At 40.2% G+C, this 18,468-nt stretch overlaps 4 protein-coding genes across 7 annotated transcripts; 3 read left to right on the plus strand and 1 right to left on the minus strand.

Moving 5' to 3' along the window:
• The first annotated feature begins 730 nt into the window (after positions 1 to 730).
• LOC129588153 (uncharacterized) lies at positions 731 to 2,240 on the plus strand. The gene is made up of 4 exons (XM_055482276.1): positions 731 to 951; positions 1,048 to 1,459; positions 1,623 to 1,661; positions 1,768 to 2,240. The coding sequence occupies exons 1-4, from the start codon at positions 871 to 873 to the stop codon at positions 1,983 to 1,985; spliced, it is 750 nt and encodes a 249-aa protein (XP_055338251.1). The 5' UTR covers positions 731 to 870; the 3' UTR covers positions 1,986 to 2,240.
• Positions 2,241 to 3,715: 1,475 nt separating this feature from the next.
• Positions 3,716 to 9,255, plus strand: LOC129588032 (galanin receptor 2a-like). Of its 2 annotated transcripts, none has more exons than XM_055482043.1 (8): positions 3,716 to 4,933; positions 5,231 to 5,398; positions 6,262 to 6,385; positions 6,739 to 6,915; positions 7,031 to 7,113; positions 7,352 to 7,793; positions 8,262 to 8,318; positions 8,390 to 9,255. In XM_055482043.1, exons 1-8 carry the CDS (start codon positions 4,692 to 4,694, stop codon positions 8,678 to 8,680), a joined length of 1,584 nt encoding a protein of 527 aa, XP_055338018.1. In that variant the 5' UTR covers positions 3,716 to 4,691; the 3' UTR covers positions 8,681 to 9,255. The 2 variants fall into 2 exon arrangements, with proteins under 2 accessions (XP_055338018.1, XP_055338019.1); XM_055482044.1 differs by having other exon boundaries at positions 7,457 to 7,793.
• Positions 8,878 to 14,432, minus strand: LOC129588031 (glutamate receptor ionotropic, kainate 2-like). 3 transcript variants are annotated; one of them, XM_055482041.1, is made up of 13 exons: positions 14,160 to 14,432; positions 13,677 to 13,844; positions 13,324 to 13,578; positions 12,867 to 13,090; positions 12,655 to 12,810; positions 12,178 to 12,330; positions 11,694 to 11,798; positions 11,472 to 11,585; positions 10,793 to 11,407; positions 10,535 to 10,684; positions 10,126 to 10,363; positions 9,538 to 9,803; positions 8,878 to 9,260 (listed from the first exon to the last, which is right to left on the minus strand). In XM_055482041.1, exons 1-13 carry the CDS (start codon positions 14,176 to 14,178, stop codon positions 9,096 to 9,098), a joined length of 2,628 nt encoding a protein of 875 aa, XP_055338016.1. In that variant the 5' UTR covers positions 14,179 to 14,432; the 3' UTR covers positions 8,878 to 9,095. The 3 variants fall into 3 exon arrangements, with proteins under 3 accessions (XP_055338016.1, XP_055338015.1, XP_055338017.1); XM_055482040.1 differs by having other exon boundaries at positions 13,995 to 14,432; XM_055482042.1 differs by having other exon boundaries at positions 13,673 to 13,844; positions 13,995 to 14,432.
• A 1,248-nt stretch (positions 14,433 to 15,680) lies between these two features.
• Positions 15,681 to 18,405, plus strand: LOC129588080 (succinate--CoA ligase [GDP-forming] subunit beta, mitochondrial-like). The gene is made up of 6 exons (XM_055482125.1): positions 15,681 to 16,157; positions 16,243 to 16,478; positions 17,053 to 17,307; positions 17,368 to 17,494; positions 17,722 to 17,985; positions 18,095 to 18,405. Exons 1-6 carry the CDS (start codon positions 15,863 to 15,865, stop codon positions 18,205 to 18,207), a joined length of 1,290 nt encoding a protein of 429 aa, XP_055338100.1. The 5' UTR covers positions 15,681 to 15,862; the 3' UTR covers positions 18,208 to 18,405.
• Positions 18,406 to 18,468: the final 63 nt, after the last annotated feature.

Here is an 18,468-nt window from a genome sequence, read left to right on the forward strand (position 1 = left end):
ACAATGGAGAGCGTAACCGCAAAAAATATTTTTTGGCCAACACACAAATCTGAAATGCCTTTGGCTTGGTTAGCTCAAGCGTCTCAACCTCCCCCCTCCTGCGTAGTGCCAAAAAAATTTAAATTTTTAATTTTTGGAATTAAGTTTAACGTGAAAAGTTAATTAGAAGAAATTTGCGCGTTATAAAAATACATCTTTTATCTTTTTACACGCAATTTTCAGATAACCAGAAACCATTTCATCTTACGAAATTCGGAATTTAGTTTCTTGGAAAGCATGCACCAGTACGAAGCTCAAAGAATATTATACTTTTTTTAAGGGAATCAAAAATAAAAAAAAAATTTAAAAATAACATATTGTATTGGCATAATTCCGCAAACGGCATAAAAATAATGATATCATATCGGCATCTTAGCGGCGGCAAAAACTGATATCTGAGCAGCTCTGGTGATATGCCTTCCACAGCATATGCAACAGCTACAAAAAACGAGTAGACTCAACTACTTCTGTTCCAGTGACGCAGTCTTACCCAACCGAGTCTTTTACAACAAGAAAAATTTACACGCTCGCTCGCTTGCACTAAGGGCGGTTACGACCTTTATACTAGTATATTTTGTTATTATAAATAAGCATCAAATTTATAGTGAGTGCGAAGATGCGGGGAGTACCGTACATACGCACGTACATCTTATACAAACTACAGGTGCTACGGTTTATCAGTCGTGCCATCTCATCCACCATCAAAACCCGTGATCGGTCATTTCTGCTCATTGGCATGCTGCTTCAGCTTCAAAATTTCATTCAGTAGACACATCAATCTCTACATCCCTCAATTATCGCTACCCCGGAAATATTTTTACGGTGACCAAGATGTATTTCGCGTGGTGTGTTGCCCTTTTCTTCGTTTCGACTGGCTTTGAGCACATCGTTCCTGGAGTTTATTCTAGAGAAGTATTTACAAACTAACCTGTTGCTTATGGAACGTTTTCTACAACGGATCAGTGATTCGTACAATGCATAATTACCGTTGCTATTTTGTCCCAACAGGTAGATATCTTTTTTAACGAAGGAAACGTTCACCAGCCTGGCTGTTGCCATCACCAGCTGAACGACGATGAGTTGCTGACAGAAGAATTGCTGCGAAAGGATGAATTTTCCTCCCCGGAGCAGCGGATTCGCCGCGAATTGCTGCGCCAGTCCGACGAAATTTCCTCCCCGGATGCGTGTCTGCTGAGTGAGCTGAGACGCAGAGGTGCCAACGACCTTTCCTCTTCTGACCTGCGCAGCCATCGCGACATTTTGCGCAAGAATGACCTTTCCTTGGCTGAACTGCGCCTGTTACAGCGTGAACTGCGCAGAGAAGCTGCCGACCTTTCCACCGTGAATATGCGTACCAAATTGGAGAAACTATGTCCCTTGTTGGATGTTTCGTCGCCGTCGGATCTGCGCGATGTGAAAGGTACGATTAATTAAAACAGTTTTGGTTCTTAGTAGTTCACAGACTTCGTAAATGTATGATCCCATTGTTGTAATAATTTTGTAAATTTTCTTGATTTTCTCGTGTCAATGTTGTCTTTTCATATTGTGGCAGCAATGTCGTACAATGTTTTCTCGTATTACAGTGCTGGGACGTAGTCAGACTACTGTGATCAAACGACAAGGTACGCTGTTAACTTTGACCAGATTTTTTCAGAATTTTGTTTTCCTTTACGTATACGTCAGAATGTTTAGGTGACAGATCGTAACGACAAGTATTTCTTGTTGCAGTCGAAGAAGAAGACGCAGAAGAAGAAGAGGAGACAGAGCAACCCAAGAAGTCACAGAAGAAGTCTCTGAATAAGTCGCAAAAGAAGTCTCAAAAGAAGCAGTCGCAGAAAAAGCAGAAAGCGGAAGCTAAGAAGAAGCCTGCTAAATCCAGCAAGTCGTCCAAGAGTAAAGGAAAATCCTCAGCGAAGAAAGGGAAGAAAGACAAGAAACAACGATAAGCCTATAGTCCTTGGTCTCGTGCTGTGATAATTTTATTCGGCTAGTTGGCCAGTACACAATGACAATATGCCTGCGCAGATTTACACTAATTAAAATTTTTTAAAACTGTTTTTGATTATTCTGGTTTTCTTTGCACGCGTTTATGCGGATGCTGGCGCAGTATTTGTGATGCCTGATGGTTTAATGCTGTTTCGGTGATATTTTTCCTGAATTTTCGGTTGAGTTGTATCTATCGAATAAAGTCATAAACCGAGCGTTCAAGTTTTACTTGTGCCGTATGTACTACGTTGCCGACTTAACCTTCAGTCTTATGTATCCAGTACTTATCATTGTCTGACGTTCAGGTTTCAGTAAACATGTAAGTGCACGAGCGACTGAACAAATAGGTTGCATTTCAGTTTTTTAATCAGAATTATCATCTGCAAAATTTCGATATTCTTTATTCTTAGTAGAAGTATTGGTACTTGGGGCTACCACTATAATTTCAACCCGGGCACATGCCAACAAAAATTTAAATATTCATTTCAATATTTAGAGAGTAGCCAAGTCACAAAAAAATGAAATAAGTGTTTGCTCTGCTACCGATAAAACTAGAACTAAGATTGATTTCTAAATGGTCCATTGGTATCAGACTATCAGGAGTCAACTTCAAGAGTAAATAAGTCCTGCTAAAATGACTTTTGTTGTAATGCTGATTTTTGTCATTTATAACCTTAATCGGTTTTGCAATACAAAATGAGTAAATTATAATATGAGCTACTAAATAATATGAAACAATAATTAAAAATATGAAATCAACGATCGGTAATTCAGAATTGTATGGTATTTGCGTTTTCGTATCGACAGACAGCCGTAGCCTCCCAATTTTTGTATACTTCTACCATTTTTTTATAATGTAGTGTGATATGTCAGTAGTAGTACTGTAGCTGCATAACAACATTGTAACACTCATGACGTAATAACAATCCACATTCTGCTTTGTAGAGAACTGAGAGAAGTCTTTGCGTGTAAATTGTGGACGCGGTGACGATAGATCATCGAGATTTCATTAATGAATTTGCATGCATTTTCCCAACGCTTAAAGTACCTATTTTCGGTGTATACAATAGCGATTTTAGAAATAACAGCAAGCACGAATTTCCCGGCTGCGATAATAGGTGTAACAGTTACTGACAGTGAGTACGAGTATACGTACAAAGCACAATCGTCTCAGTATGCCTTTATGTGCCCAAAACGGCAAAATCGTAAGTACCCTTAAATTACGGTAACATACCTCATAACAACAAAACCGAAAGTTGCCTAAAAAAGCTGCAGACGACTGCATCGGTCATCGCGATGTACGCTCTGTACAGAGCCATAGATAAACATATGACCTTATGGTAGGTTTGGCTAGCGGTTTTCAATTACAGTACTTCCACATTTGATCGTTAATACTCGTATTATGGCAGCTATCCGTTATTCACTTGCAGTCGCCAGTCAGTACGCCCGAAGAAATACCCATCGTCGTTCTTTAGATTGACACAAAGAGATCCACGTGACCAGTCTCTGGGTCTCGCGCGGTTAGAATACCTGCGAAGTGGTTCTGTTAAAAATAAATTGTTTTGCCGTAAGCCAGTAGGCCGACACCACAAAAGAACAATTTCTTCTGAATGGCCATGTTGAACTGTAACGGTAGTCGCGCGCAATATAAGCCCAAAGTGAGATGGATCTGTGCCGGGACAGTGATCATGACCCTAGGGATATATCAGCAGATAAATCAGTAGCCGGGAATTAGTGTTCCTTGTTCTGGGTCTGTGATAGGGAGTTACACTACACCGACGATACGATTGACGTCATCTGCTTGTGATGGTTCCAGTATTACATCTTAACGGTATTTCCTACGCATAAGATTTGCACTCCACTGTCTCCCAGTGTATTGTGATGCAAATAAATCTACGCAAGCCTTATATGCTTATTTATTGTTGTGTTTTTCCTGAATGCCCGTGCAATCATAGTTAAATACTCCGAGCAGCATTTGTGCCGCGCTGCTTCCTGGATTGTGATGATTTGTTGCTCACAGTTGCTGCATCGTATTTTTGTATCCGTATATGACTCCCACGCCGCAAATAACACCCGGCGATGTTTCATCGTTTAGCACTTCCGGTCGGGGCGCATGTTTATTGTTTTCTTTAGAAATTGCTGGTAATTCTCTCTCATAACGCATAAACGCCAATATTGCTCTGTGCAGCGCGCAGCATGAATTAAGCTAGCTCCTGATCATTGATACGTATGCTTATCCCTGTCATTTCGTGCGTATGTTTTCAGCGAAGCGCTCTTTTGGTTTTGTCAATATTGCTCAGCATACTTGGGAACATAGAGACACTCAGCCGCATATTTGGATGCAACACAAGACTTCATTTCCCTAAAAACATTCCGCTGGATCAGATTTTCATCTGCCCGCATGGACGCATCTGAAACATGTTGTATGCTGGATGTGCACAGTCTGCGGACCTGTCACTAATCGTGGCCTTTGAGTTGTGCGCAGCTGTACAATTGTTATCAACCGTTGTATTAGCTGTCATATAGATGTGTCGCTGGATTGCCAAAAACCCGGAGTCTATCGAATTTTTTTGTCAGTCGGCACACGGATTATCCGCACTTCATCCGAGCAGTGTTTTAGAAAATTTCAAACATAATCAGTCACCGTAAACCACGCGTGCTGTATTATGGATTACACCGGATCGACCGTAGTTTATGATGAATACGGAAAGGTCTTTCCACATGATGTGATTCCTTACGATGACCCTGAGGTCATGAAAAAACCGTGGATCTTCGATGCCCATTTTGTGCCGATTATTTTTGTATATTCCATGTGTTTTATTCTTGGAAGCATCGGCAACCTCTTAGTAATTTGGGCTATGCAGCGTAACCGCGGCAGCAGAACAGTGACAGCCATGTTTTTAGTCAGGTACTGTAATTAAATATTCCAAAGATTTTCGCAGAAGATATGGAGTATATTTTCTAATTTGCTCTGGAAAGTAAGGGAACGTTTATTTACAGTAGATAAGGAATACTTTTTTAGACGTATGCGTTTTTTACCGACCAGCGAGTGTATAATGTATAACAAATAATGCATGGCGCGATGTACTTACCACTATCGATGCGACATTCGATCGTTATTAACATACATGCAACCCATCAACAACAATTATGTGCACGCGTAAATCCCATTTATCTGACTTTAACTGACCATGGATTATTATAGCTTGGCAGTTGCTGATATCCTGCTACTGTTGTCTGCTCCAGTGGATGTTGCCTCTTATTTTGTTCGCACAGTCGAAGGCGGAAATCTGTCGTGCAAACTGGTAGCGTTTTGCCGGTTACTAATCGCCTTTTCTACTGTTCTCAATCTCATGGCTATAACGATGGAGAGGTACGAACTCAGTAACGACGGCACGCAAGGAAGGTTTTTTTTGACGTATAGAAACTCTGTGGATGTAGAGAAAAATTTTATGTTAAAAATTTATGGTAAAACTGTTTGTAGTTATCGATTTGAAATATGAAAGCTCGCGCAAGTGTGAACTAATATTCATTAATCATTTTTAAAAATGATCAATGATTAATGATTAAATGATTAATTGGTAAATGGAGAATTTGGTTGTTTTATTTCAGTCTTAATACATTAATCTGATTCGTGTGTACCTTAGTGTTGTTAACCTACCGTGAATGCAAGAAGCATCAAACGAATTAAAGTTTTCAGTACCTATTTTTAAAAAGATAACGTGCTGTGATAAAAAATTTGCAAGATTCTCATTCAGGTGTTATGGCTTGTGAAAGGTCGAAGTCCTGCTGGTTAAAAGTGCGAAATACAAGCTTGGGTTTGTCATCCTGTTTTTGAATTTTAACTCGATTATGACGCGCACTTTCATCAAACTGACATGATTTACGAGCGGTAGTTGTTATGCAGACGTCATAACGACTTTTTGTAAGATACAAGACTTTTGGTTTTGAAAGATGGGCTTTTGCATAGCTGTGATTAATGACCGCTAACCATGATGTACCACAATAAATACACTGTCGGCTGTAATTATTTTCACGAATCAGTAGTTTTAGTACAGTAGTAATTCCAAAACTGCAATCCTTTTGCAGTATAAAGAGGCTTTATTGTAAAACAATGATTGCGATTACATGTGCGGTATAAGTTTCGCACGGTGCACTACCAATAATCCTGCTTTGTCTTTAAAATCCACAAATCAGCGTATGCCTTTAAAATTTCCCTTGTCTTCAATTTTGCAGGTATCTGGTTATCGTCTATCCGATGAAATCCCGACAGCTTTCGACAGTCAAAAGCTGCAAACGCACCTTATTTGCCGTGTGGGTGTTGTCCATTTTCTTAGCGTCTCCTTCATTGTATACTTGGGTACGGTTCACCTGTTTTGCAGCAGTTTGTATGGTATTTAAGTTTAGAGCATTAAGCAGGAACTTATATATAAAAACATAAAATAGTAATAGTACTAAATAATGGCGAAATAATACCTTAAACGACGCGAAAAGGATCGTACGGCGCATAAAATTTACTCGCTATGTTTTCGAAAACGCCATAATAAGACGTGTAAGAAGTGCGAATAAATTAATAATGTAATTGGTGCTGACTGCTGAGCCTTAAAGACCCCGCCGTGTGTTATTTCGTTTCTTATCTGCATAAATACGCAAATATTTACATTTTGTTAGATACTGTTGAACAGTAATGAGTTTGATCGTTGTAATATGCAGGAAGTGGAACCGTTCTATTACGGGAAGTTCACTAATGATTCCCGTCTTCTTGCGGAAACGGTGGTAATTCATCAATTATGCGAAGAAGTCCATTTCGAAGACATTATGTCATTGTACCGGCTACTCCTGCTATTCATTCTTCCATTGGCAATGCACTGTTTCTGCTATGGCCGAATGGTACTAATCCGGCTTTATGTGAAATCATTGTCGCTTATTTATGCCATGAATGAGCAAACTCTACTTCCCGTAAATTTTTATCTCAAAACAGTTCATTAATTTTATCTTTTTGTAGATACGAGTGCTATGGAGCAGTACGGCAAACAGCAGTCTTGTTTCTCATACTGGCCACCGTACCGGAAATGGATCACCCCCAAAGTACGACCGAAAAAATTCTTTGTATTTTAAAATTACTCCTAACATCAATAATAAGAATCTTTAAGAATCTCTTATGTTGTGGTACAACATAAACTGCTCGAAGTATTTCGATTGGCATACCACAAAAGCTTTAAGTTGACAGTTGCGAGTAGTTGTGAACATTTATGTAAAGAAGTACGTTTGTGGAATTCTATGCATGCGCAGAAATTGTTCTTAACCGTGGTGTTTAACCTTGTAGACCATTGCTGCGTGTCCCAAAAATTGCACGAATCTCATCCAGTGACTTAAGCTTAAGTGGTTCATTGGAAAACGTTTCAAAATCATTAATGCCAGTATCAATTAGGGACAGAAACGTGGATAACGACACGTTACTGGATGTGCCGGCAACAAACAGACACATGATCAGATACCAATCACTAACAGGCGATACGGCAAACGAGTCATTTCCGGTTGGCAAGAACCGACGCAGCAGGACAGACAGCCTGGCGTATACGGAAATCCCAAAACATTCAAATGGAAAGCGCAGTGGAAAGGTGATTCGACTGGTGACCAACTGGAAGCAGCAGGACAGCAGGACACAACTGCAACGTCACAGTGAAACCAATGTATCTGCTCCGACTAGCTACAATGCGCAAAAACACCCCAACTCCAGTACCGACCTCAAAGCCGGAAGGCGGCAGGTACAGTTTCGTTTTCGTAGTTAAATTCTCTTTCCTTATTAGAGATGGGTACCAAGATAAATCATTTTATCGCAGCCAAATAACGTGTCCCTTGAAAGTCAGTGCTGGCGCTAGAGACGTTGAGACTACTAATAAGGCGGTTGCCTCTTTATGTGTTGTATTTATGGTTAATGAAGGGATCCCAAAACAGCTGTTTTCTGTCTGCGTGTTTGTAGTTTGTACCATAGAAGTGTGGGAACGTTAATAGACGACATACTGTAATACCGTACGAGCACGTAGAATCTTATAAAATTTTGTCGAAACAAATCTTAAGTACTCTGTACATAGGTGACGTAAGTGTTTGGCATTATCGCAAATTTGCAGTGAAAAATCGGATTAACACCGAGAGCGGCGTGTTACTCTTCGTGCTACGCAGTAAATAAAAAAAATATGCTGTGCGTATGACCCGAAAGTCTGCATTATTTGCAGGTGATCAAAATGCTGCTGGTTGTCAATTTTGCTTTCTTAATCGGCTATGGACCAGCAGTAAGTGTCGTCCAGACTCCAGACTCAAAATTGTTTTTAGCAGAAGTGTGGTACTGATTTATTGCGTTTAGGTCATATTTGATGTGTTGAGAATGTACGGGTTAATACCGATCGGAGACATGGCCTATGTGACGAAGTATGTCGTCAAACTGCTCCCTTACGCACACTGCTGCTTTAATCCCGTTATTTACGGATTTATGTCCAAAAATTTCCGGCGTTCTCTGAGGAAAGCCTGTACTGGAACCTGTTTATGCTGTGCCGAGACAAAGACTACCGACAATATTCATATGATGACTCCCGAATACTCTGTGATAGCAGCCGGGAAGACGAACCGTCTGAACAGCATAGCTCAGCTGATATAACGACACTGCAATAAACATTGTGATAAAATTGGTTTTGCAACTATGCGCTGAACCAGTTCCGAAGAGGATGAGATCGAGACTGATTTAAATTTTTCTTATATTTTGCTTAATTGTCAGCGATCGCGAGTTATAATGTCTAATGTTTGTATTACTATGTGTTAAGTATTATTCGCTTTGCATATTAAAGTCTACTAATTTTTAATTACGCCGTCAAGCCATTTTACGTAAATCCAAAAGGTGAACGCAGTATTCATTTCACAGTACTCATACCTGTATTTTGTATGCACGCTTTTTGGTCATCGTATTAGATATTGACCTTATGCATGAACAGGAGCGCATGAACAACAATCTCACAGGCCACAGTCATTTTAAAAACAGGTGGCAACGTTAATTATCCGTTTTGGACACAGTTTCATTATATTACTGCATTTCGTCTGTTAGGCAGCATAGGGACTGCGGCCGACATAACTTCTTCCCGAAGCTGTCCCGGGGTCGCGGCACGTAGAAGTGTCTTAGCTCGAGCGTGTGGAGAACGTATGGCCTCAGCAATGGATTTGAAGGCCTCCTTCATGATTGGCTCCTGTTGTCAGCAAATTTATAGTAATATACTGTCAAAATGTTTACAGACAATAATTTTAAAGAAATATGCTATGGTTTTCACGTGACGATCGCCGAGTAACTGTAACTTAAGTAACTATTGTAATATGTTGTTTGCTGACAATACAAACCGTAAACACAAACTATTCTCTTGAGGACAGCAGTATGGATTTCGAGAAACCTAATATCCATCAACAGTGCACACAAGAGCACTATGAGTAAGAATAAACAGAGTAGCGTAACGTATAAGCAGCGCATACCTTGTATTCATCTGGATTTTTTTTGGCTTTCCAAACAAATTCAAGTACTGCCACCACTATGCCAAGCAGAACACCAAGTAGAACAACGACGAAGACACCGCCCACCATGTCCAGTCCCATTGCGCTGGTGCCGGATAAAGGTGCCGCTTCGTGACAGGTGTCCCCGCCATCCTCTTGTTTCCACCATTTAATCCGGAACTCTTCCAGATATCCTTTATCTTGCTGGGTCAGAATAATTACCGATATTTCCTCCCGAAATGGCGAATCTGTCACAAAAGCATTCCAGCTAGTGCCCGTAAAAAAACCCGTAAAAATACGCTGCTCACCCGTTTTCACAATTACAAAACGCATTACCCAATAATAATAATATTATAATTAACTAGGTATGCTAGTGTATATGAATTACTGACGATATACATAGCCAACGCAGCGGCAGCATGACCAAGCTACAAAACGAACGGTCACTGGCTCGACTGCAAGGAACAACTAGTTGCAATCAGTAGTACGAGCATTTTGCAGGTTTTGCCTTTAAGTCAGCCGGTGCGTAAAAGGTAACGGATTACAATCACTAAAAAATGCCTTGTTTACTTTTGGGAAATGCGACTCCGTAGCCTTTAGTGTCCAAAGGATTACCGATCCCCGTCAAGTTGCAGTCTCGAGAGGTGATGTAATCGAGTGTAATAGACTCCATTAAGTATGCGTATCCTTTCATTCCCTCTGGCTTTTTTACTTTGGCGATACCCTCATCATGGGATTGCACCAAATTATTCTTGGGATCAGCCTTGATAGCGTCCCACATACGTACGTAATCTGGATATACGGAATTCTACAAAGAACAGGGGAAAGCTCCATTTGTAATTAGGTTGCCACAAAGATACATCACAGGGTACTTATGTATTGTACTGTATATAGTACATATTCGAAATACATAAAGGTTGCTGCACAACTACCGGAAGTCCACCATTACGCTCGCAGTATTGTAGTGCAGTCTTTGTACCTTGAAGAAGTTACAGGTGGCTCCACCCTCCAAACAGCCGTACTTAATTTGATTTTGTTTTACCAGGTCATGGGCGTTTTCAATGGGAAGCTTCATTCGCTCGGCCGTTAGATATGCAGCTAGATTAGCTGTGTAGCTGCTGACCATGACCTATGAACAGCACCGGAGTTGTTTAAATTTGTAGACCCTTACGCGCATTCGCAAATGAAATGCAAGCAAAACATAAAATAAAATTAATCGATTCTTAGGACTTTGTACCATGGTAAAGAACCACCAGATTCCAGCCAAAAATCTGGTCGATATGGCCCGCGGGGCTACTTCTGTCCCTTCTTGCATAAGCGATCCAATAGTGAACCACATGGCATTAAAAATAGAGAACTGATTTTCCACCACTCCGGCTTCCTCCACGCAGGGATTGGGATTATACCACTCATAGGGACTAAAGCGACCAATGATGAACATCACCCCGGACGTGGCGATGTATGCTATCAATATGTAGATCCAGACCTCCAGACTGAGCGGTACGAGGAAAGAGAACAAAGTTTTGGGGCTTCCCTCCGGCTTTCTCAACAATATCCGCACCCCGAGATATAAAAACGGCTGAGAAAAGTCGACGACCTCCTCGCGTTCGGTCGTAATGGTCATGGCGCCTAGTACCATGTCGCCCCTTTTGTCGATTAGTTCCCGAATTAGGCCATTCCATTCCTTAGTGACCGGATCTTGATCTCCGTAGGGAAGGTTGCTGACAATGAGTTCATATGAGAAATTCAGTGTGCGGCTGATATTATCCAGCATGTCCACGCAAAAACCACGGTAACGCTTATTTCCGCTTAATAAGGATGCATTGGCCATTTCCATAACGTAGGGGCGTTCCTTTTCGTTTGATAAAAAAAATAGCATTACTCTTTTGAAATCATTTTACAGTGGGATACAGTACCAGTTTAGTGAGCACTTTCAGGACTTTATTCTTGATTGAACTTTGAACGAACTCCCGCTGCCCTGTGTAGTTGAACATGATGCGGACACCTTGCTCGGCTGTCCATTGGCCAACCTGTTATAAATCTCAAATAAATTAACCAAATTTGTTAACCCTTACATATTAGCTTCTTTTCAAATGTTTCGATTTTATTTTTAACCATGGAACTGGGATGGTTTGCACCTTCTGCAGTCCGTATCGAAGTGGCTCCACTATGTGCAACCGTACCGATGACCTTAGGCCGCTGCTTTCGAACATCACGTCACCTGACAGTCCCTTTATTTTAGTCTAAACATAAAGATATTAAGCATCGACACTGCAATAGTTATCCATGTATAAATAATTTTTCCGAAACACAAAAGTTAAATTTGTTTGAAAAAATTACATAGGAAATTTGTTTGAAACTGAAACAAATTTTCATAGCTAAATTTGTTTGAAAATTTCTACTTCCATAGAAAATCGTATGCACGCTATTGTAAGGCCGTATATCTAGGTCATTGAAGTCAGACAAAGAAATTCACTTGCTGGAAAGGAGCGCTGCGCATTACGAGATTGTGAATTATCAGATTTAGTTGTGTATGCGGAACGCAACTGCAACAGTAAGTAGTTCTTTTTGTTGTATAAATATTTTTCCTGCCATTTTATGAAGTAACCACAATCTCCGTACTGTTAGGATTTGGTTGTATATTTCTCCTCCCTGAATCCATGGCCGTGCGTCATCGCAATTTACGGAGGCAGGTGTCACATCGACAACAGCATCCAGTTTCCTTAATGCTTTGGCAAACACCATAACGGCATCGTGTAACAAAGCCGCTTCAGTCTGGGAAAATTATGTACATACAGATAAGCAATATAAAATGCAACAACTGTGAAATTATTCACTCTGTGACGTACGCAGTATTAAGAGCTACAACAAATTAAACATACATACAATAATTAATATAGCTGCGTAAGACATACAACAAATTCAAAGAAAAAATGTTATGACTGCAATAAGTATAAAGCGTACAAGCATCTATCACAAAATGCGGTATGTACTATGTACAAACTTCTACACCGCTAGCAGTAATTGTTGTAGTTACTGTTGTTTTTTTCCCGCCATGTGTGGATATACATCGTCACACTTATCTTTAGAAACTTTTACCGTTACACCTATTTTCCCGTATTGTCCTTCCATCAAAGGCGCTCCCCAAGCTTTTGCAGCTTTAGCCACATGAATATCGTCAAAATCTACTAACTGTAGAGCGGTAATATTTACGTGCGTCGAAAAGATATCGTTCAAATCCAGCAGGTGAATGTCCTGCAAAGAACATCGTCCAACTTTAGTTTGTAATTTATTTTTTCCCTTTCAGGTACCGATGCAGTCAAGATGTAGTGAAAATAGTAGTCCACCATATCCAGTGTTTTAGCTGCCCGCAAAACCTGCAAAGCCTGCTTGGCCGGCAGATCCAACACGAAAAACGATATGCCGCTGGCTTTAACGTCCATAAGGGTAGCCGAAATGTTGCTTGCATTGAGTTTGTACAACTTTGGTTTAAGGTCATACATTCCGTTTAATATACCACTCGCTCTAATCAAACCTAAAAGACAATATTGCATTATGAGCTTGATAACAGAGATTTTTATACAAAAAAACAATATAACATAACTAATGAAACTTTGTATTAATAATATTGGTGCTGCCTATGCAGACGTATAAAGCTGCATGAAAACGTTAGCAACTCTATACAGGAACATACAGAGTATAATCCAAAACGACGAAACCTTAATCGCGTGCGTTGATCTTTAGTTAGGATTCTAATAATATACTCACTTTCGGCATCATCATAAACAAGAGCAAATGTTGTCCAATTAAAATAGCCAATCAAATCCACCAAAGCTTTGGAAACGGTCCAGTGATCCGGGTACATGTTAATGGTCATTTTGGAATTCAGATTTTCCGACGGCGAATAACGTACGCTGAAATGTGGTACACTGGTGCTGTTGGAAATCGACTGGACGAGCGCCGTAGATAATCGGCGTTGAGGTCCAAAAATTGCCGCAATTTTTTCGCGTAGTAGTTCGCAGACTATAAAAAGTACCAAATAAGAAGATTTTACTCATTATTTGGAGATATTTTTTCTCATAAACATCCGGTTGCATGCCATTAATCAAGTCCGCACCTACTTTGGGATGGTCCAGTTATCAAATCGGCTTGAAATTCCCGAATGTCCTTGGACACAAACTTAGTGTTAGGCAGCGCTGCCGCCTTTCGGCCATCATTCAGCGTCTGGATAGCATATTTGAAGGCGTTGTAGGCCTGAAGTGAATCGGCCTTTTTGTCGAATATTCCAGCTGTAATAAACATTGCTAACAATGTAAAGTACAAATATACCGCATAATAAAATGTGGATGATATCGGAGATACATCATTTGCCTATATAGCCTTTAAAACGAAATTCATTTGTCCTTTTAGAACTACGTAAGTAACTATCATATTCTGACCAATATTCAGCGCTGGTGGAAGTGCTAATGATAGGTGGAGCGTTGACAAAAATAATAATATGAGGAGAGATTGCATTGTACCGCCGATATAAAAAAGAGATGACCGTTTGGACCCATCAATTGTCAAAAAACAGAAGTACATTCACATTAGAAAATACTAAATACCCGCAATTTGCAACACCATTAAATTTTGTAAATTCGAAAGGCCGTGCAACGTATGTACTAACAGTAACAACAAGTACAATAAGTACAGTATAAGAAAAAATGTTAAATGGCGTCCATGTTACACCAGACTTATAGGAGGCATAATGAACCAAAGTCGATGATCTTATACGAGTTTTGATTTCCCGATTCTATTTGCTAGTCCAAGTAGTCTTTAAGCAGAGACTGCTCAGCGCTGGCAGAAGCCGGGAAAACATCAGTGCACTTCTGATGAGCCACCCCGACCCAACAAAAATTATAAACACACTAGTTAATTCTGGAAATGTTGACAGATGGATGACAGTTAAACCACAGAAAAACCATAACGCCATACCGTAAAGCATAACGGAATCCAGTATATTTTAACGAAGCAAATTCTGGGCAATAAATTTGATAATTAAAAACGAATCATGCTGATGCAGTTCATGCAGTTCCGATCCTGTTCTCTTATAGCAGTAAAATTTGATACAATACTATAGTCTACACTCTACCGCACAATCATTGTCATTGGTACAGATACTCGTAGCTTCGATACAGTATCTAGCTGGATTAAATAAATAAATTAAAGTAAAAGTAAGCGCTGCCGCCATTCTTAAGCTATGCACCGGGTTATTGATAGTGGTTCTAAACTAAAAGTGCACTTATAATTTATTAATTTTACAACATATAAACCCTAGCTTGTAATGGAATTGCTGTATATCTATATTTATAGTAGAGGTTGTAGAGCGGTATAATACAGATCGCTGTTGATTAACAGTAGTACTGAAAGACCGAAGCGAAGCGGGAAACATTAAAATTAAATAAATACTCTAGAAGGTTCATCTTTTTTTAAATTTCCCATTTTCATTTATTATTTTTTGTATTCATTAAATATAGTTTTCAATATTATTTCGCTCTTATGAATTTTGTCTGAAATATGAAGGCGTGACCGACGTGACCGGCAAAAATCCCGTTTTCTTGAGGACCTTCGCTTCGCTTCGGTCGATTATAACATCACTATATCCGTGATACCCACCTCGGCTACCATTTCCAATTTTTCACGGTAGTGCACCTTCAATTGTGTAAATTATATACTCGCACAGTTGAGTAGCTTCCTGGGACTCTTTGGCGTCTACTCGAGTAGCCATGGACTGACCATTCGGTCCAAGCCTATATGTATACTCCAAACAGGTAACAAACCCACAACTTTCCATCGCTGAAAGGTATCCAGCTCATTGCCTGTGTAATGTGGGAGCCAAGAACAACCAAAAACTGCTATTGAATATTGCCTATTAAAACTCGAGGTTTAAAGTCATCATGACTCCAGAGACTTGAATGTTTTTGTCGCTATAAAAACTGGATACAACCGCAGATTTCGAATTTCAACCAAAGGGGTGCCACAACCTTTTCAAAACATGCTCAATAGCAACCACCCCATGGGAGTAGTTGCCATTTTTCACGCAGCCAAAATTAACTTGCCGTATCGGTACTTGGTAGTTGATACGGTATGCTGTAGCACATTGCTTCGATGCCAGGGTTTTCGCCAGGTGTGCCAATCGGTGTTAGGTGGTTCTGCTGTAGTTTGCTAACCTGCATTTCAAAAACGTATTCCAGATTTTAGTTGTCCTAGTCTGCTATTCTATAAAGAACGCCACCTTGCAAACGTGTTTTCCGTTGGAAGCAGTAAAATGGCAGCCTCGACCCTTCGCATATTGCGCAGTTCCTCCCGTTTGACGTCTGTATTCTCCCCTGCATATCAGTGTCGTCATCTCAGCTTGCAGGAATACCAGAGCAAACAGCTGATGCAGGATTACGGTATCAACATCCAACGTTTCCAGATTGTGGAAAATAAAGGGGATGTAGATAAAGCCGTGCAGGGGCTGAATAAGCAGTGCGGAAAAGTTAACGAGTATGTCATCAAAGCGCAGATCTTGGCCGGCGGACGAGGCAAAGGACATTTCAAAGAAAGCGGCTTAAAAGGAGGTATAGCTCGACTGTAACATTTTAAAAACTACCATCATCAATCAACTTTTCATTGCACACCGCGGAGAACGGATTTTGGTTGCAGGAGTCAAGCTGACCAAAGACTCGAAGCAAGTAGCGGACTTTGTGAGCAAAATGCTGGGGTACAAGCTGGTTACCCATCAGACACCGGAGGACGGCGTCAAAGTGCAGCGCGTGATGATTGCGGAAGCTCTGGATATCGCTAAGGAAACATACTTGGCCTTTTTAATGGCACGTCAGAAGGATCACGAAGGACCCATTTGTGTGTATTCGCCAAAGGGGGGCGTCGATATCGAGCAGGTAACCGTAATCCGTCACTGTTGATCTGTCGCAGTACTTAATTAGTTGCAGGCGAATGGTAGAATAATTTTCTTGTGTGTGCTTATAATTGTTTTATTGACGAAAGAGTTGTGATTGTCAGATTGGGCCTTTTTCCTTGATCCCATACTGTCATGGGATTTATATTATTTGCTTCAACTTCGGCTTCAGCTTTTCAAAGCTGAGTTAGCGTTATGTACTATTAAGTTTATAGTTTATACTGTTTGTAGTCACCTCACAGACTAATTTAAACTATGTACCTTTCTGTATTATGAGTCAGTGTAAGCTGGTTGGATGGACTTGAAAATACAAATTTTTAAATTGAAAATACAAATTTATGCTTGCATTTCGCGGGCTGCTATTTTTGATTTATCCTGTTTGTTTGTTCTTTTTTTGTTTTGTTTCGTATGTGGAAGAAGCTGGGAAGTTGACCGATCTTATGACTTTCAATAATAGCAGATTAGTATTAAGGAATATTTAGTGCGTCTGATTAATTAGCGCACTTTGTAATTAGTGCAAAGTAAGAAGTTTTGCCATCTAATTTCCTTCGGAGCAGGTATCGGAAGAATCTCCGGAGGCTATTTTTACGTCTTTTATCGATATCGACAGTGGACTGAGTGCCGAAGAAGCAATGAAGATTGCCAAGAAGTTGGAATTCGAACCGCAGTATCTGGAAGAAGCAAAAAATCAAATTATGAAATTGTACAATCTGTTTTTGAAAGTGGATGCCACTCAAGTGGAGGTGAATCCCTTTGGACAAACCCCTGATGGACGCATTGTGTGCTTTGATGCCAAATTGTCATTTGATGATGTACGAAATACTTTCTGATGCATGTGTAGAGCTCATTACTTACTGATTCTTGATTTTCAGAATGCTCAGTATAGACAGGAGAAGATTTTTCAAATGGGCGATACGATGGAGAGCGATCCACGCGAAGTGGACGCTGGAAAACATAATTTGAACTATATCGGACTCGACGGAAACATCGGATGCCTGGGTAATGATCCAAACACAATGACGTTACTCTTGTCAAAAAATTGATTATTTTGCACACTTCTATCTGTGAATTTCTAAGGCATCGATCGCTCTGTATTTTGGCTTAGATGGCAGAGCACGTTTTTGGGTCTGAAATTAAACATGGGCATTGAAATATATCAGTACGACGCATGCAAAATGGATGATTGATTTTCACTCGTCTAACGAAGTTCGGTGTTTATTTATTAGTGAATGGCGCTGGTTTGGCTATGGCGACTATGGATTTGATCAAATTACACGGCGGCGAACCGGCCAATTTCCTGGATGTCGGAGGCAACGTTAAGGAAAATCAAGTCCAGGAAGCGTTCCGAATTCTTAGCGCTGATAGGAAAGTCAAGGCAATTTTAGTTAATATTTTCGGGGGTATTGTCAACTGCGCAACGATTGCCAATGGTATTATCAACGCTTGCCGCAATATTAAATTGTCCATTCCACTTGTTGTGCGATTAGAAGGTAAGCGTTTTGCAGTCGATTAAACGAAAAAAGTTTAGCAGTTGGTGCTGCACCGATTCAGCTACGGCTGCCTATTCTACATGCACGAAATGTTGCAAAATATTGGTAGGAACCAACGCGGACGAAGCGAGGAGGCTGCTGAAAGACAGCAATTTGCCCATTACGGCTGCTGATTCCCTTGAAGATGCCGCTCGAAAAGCTGTGGAATGCTTGAAGAAATAAGCTGCTTCGTATTGGCTCATAAGCTGAATTCCATTTATTTCTATTTCGTGCTTCTTTGTGTTCTTAACTTGTTAACTGTTGTATCGTTGATGTGCGCTTTTGATTTTACAAATGAATTGTTTTCTGATTCGTACATCGTTCGATTGTGGACAGTGAAATTCGTTTCTACGTTTCGTCAAAAAAATTTATTGATTGGTACTTCCATCTAAACTCTTAAGCGACAGCTGCGTTTACTCCAAGACGATTACATTTTGCAAACTG

Source organism: Paramacrobiotus metropolitanus, unplaced genomic scaffold (genome assembly GCF_019649055.1).
Source record: "Paramacrobiotus metropolitanus isolate TYO unplaced genomic scaffold, Prichtersi_v1.0 Parri_scaffold0000028, whole genome shotgun sequence".
Classification (NCBI taxonomy): Eukaryota; Metazoa; Tardigrada; class Eutardigrada; order Parachela; family Macrobiotidae; genus Paramacrobiotus; species Paramacrobiotus metropolitanus.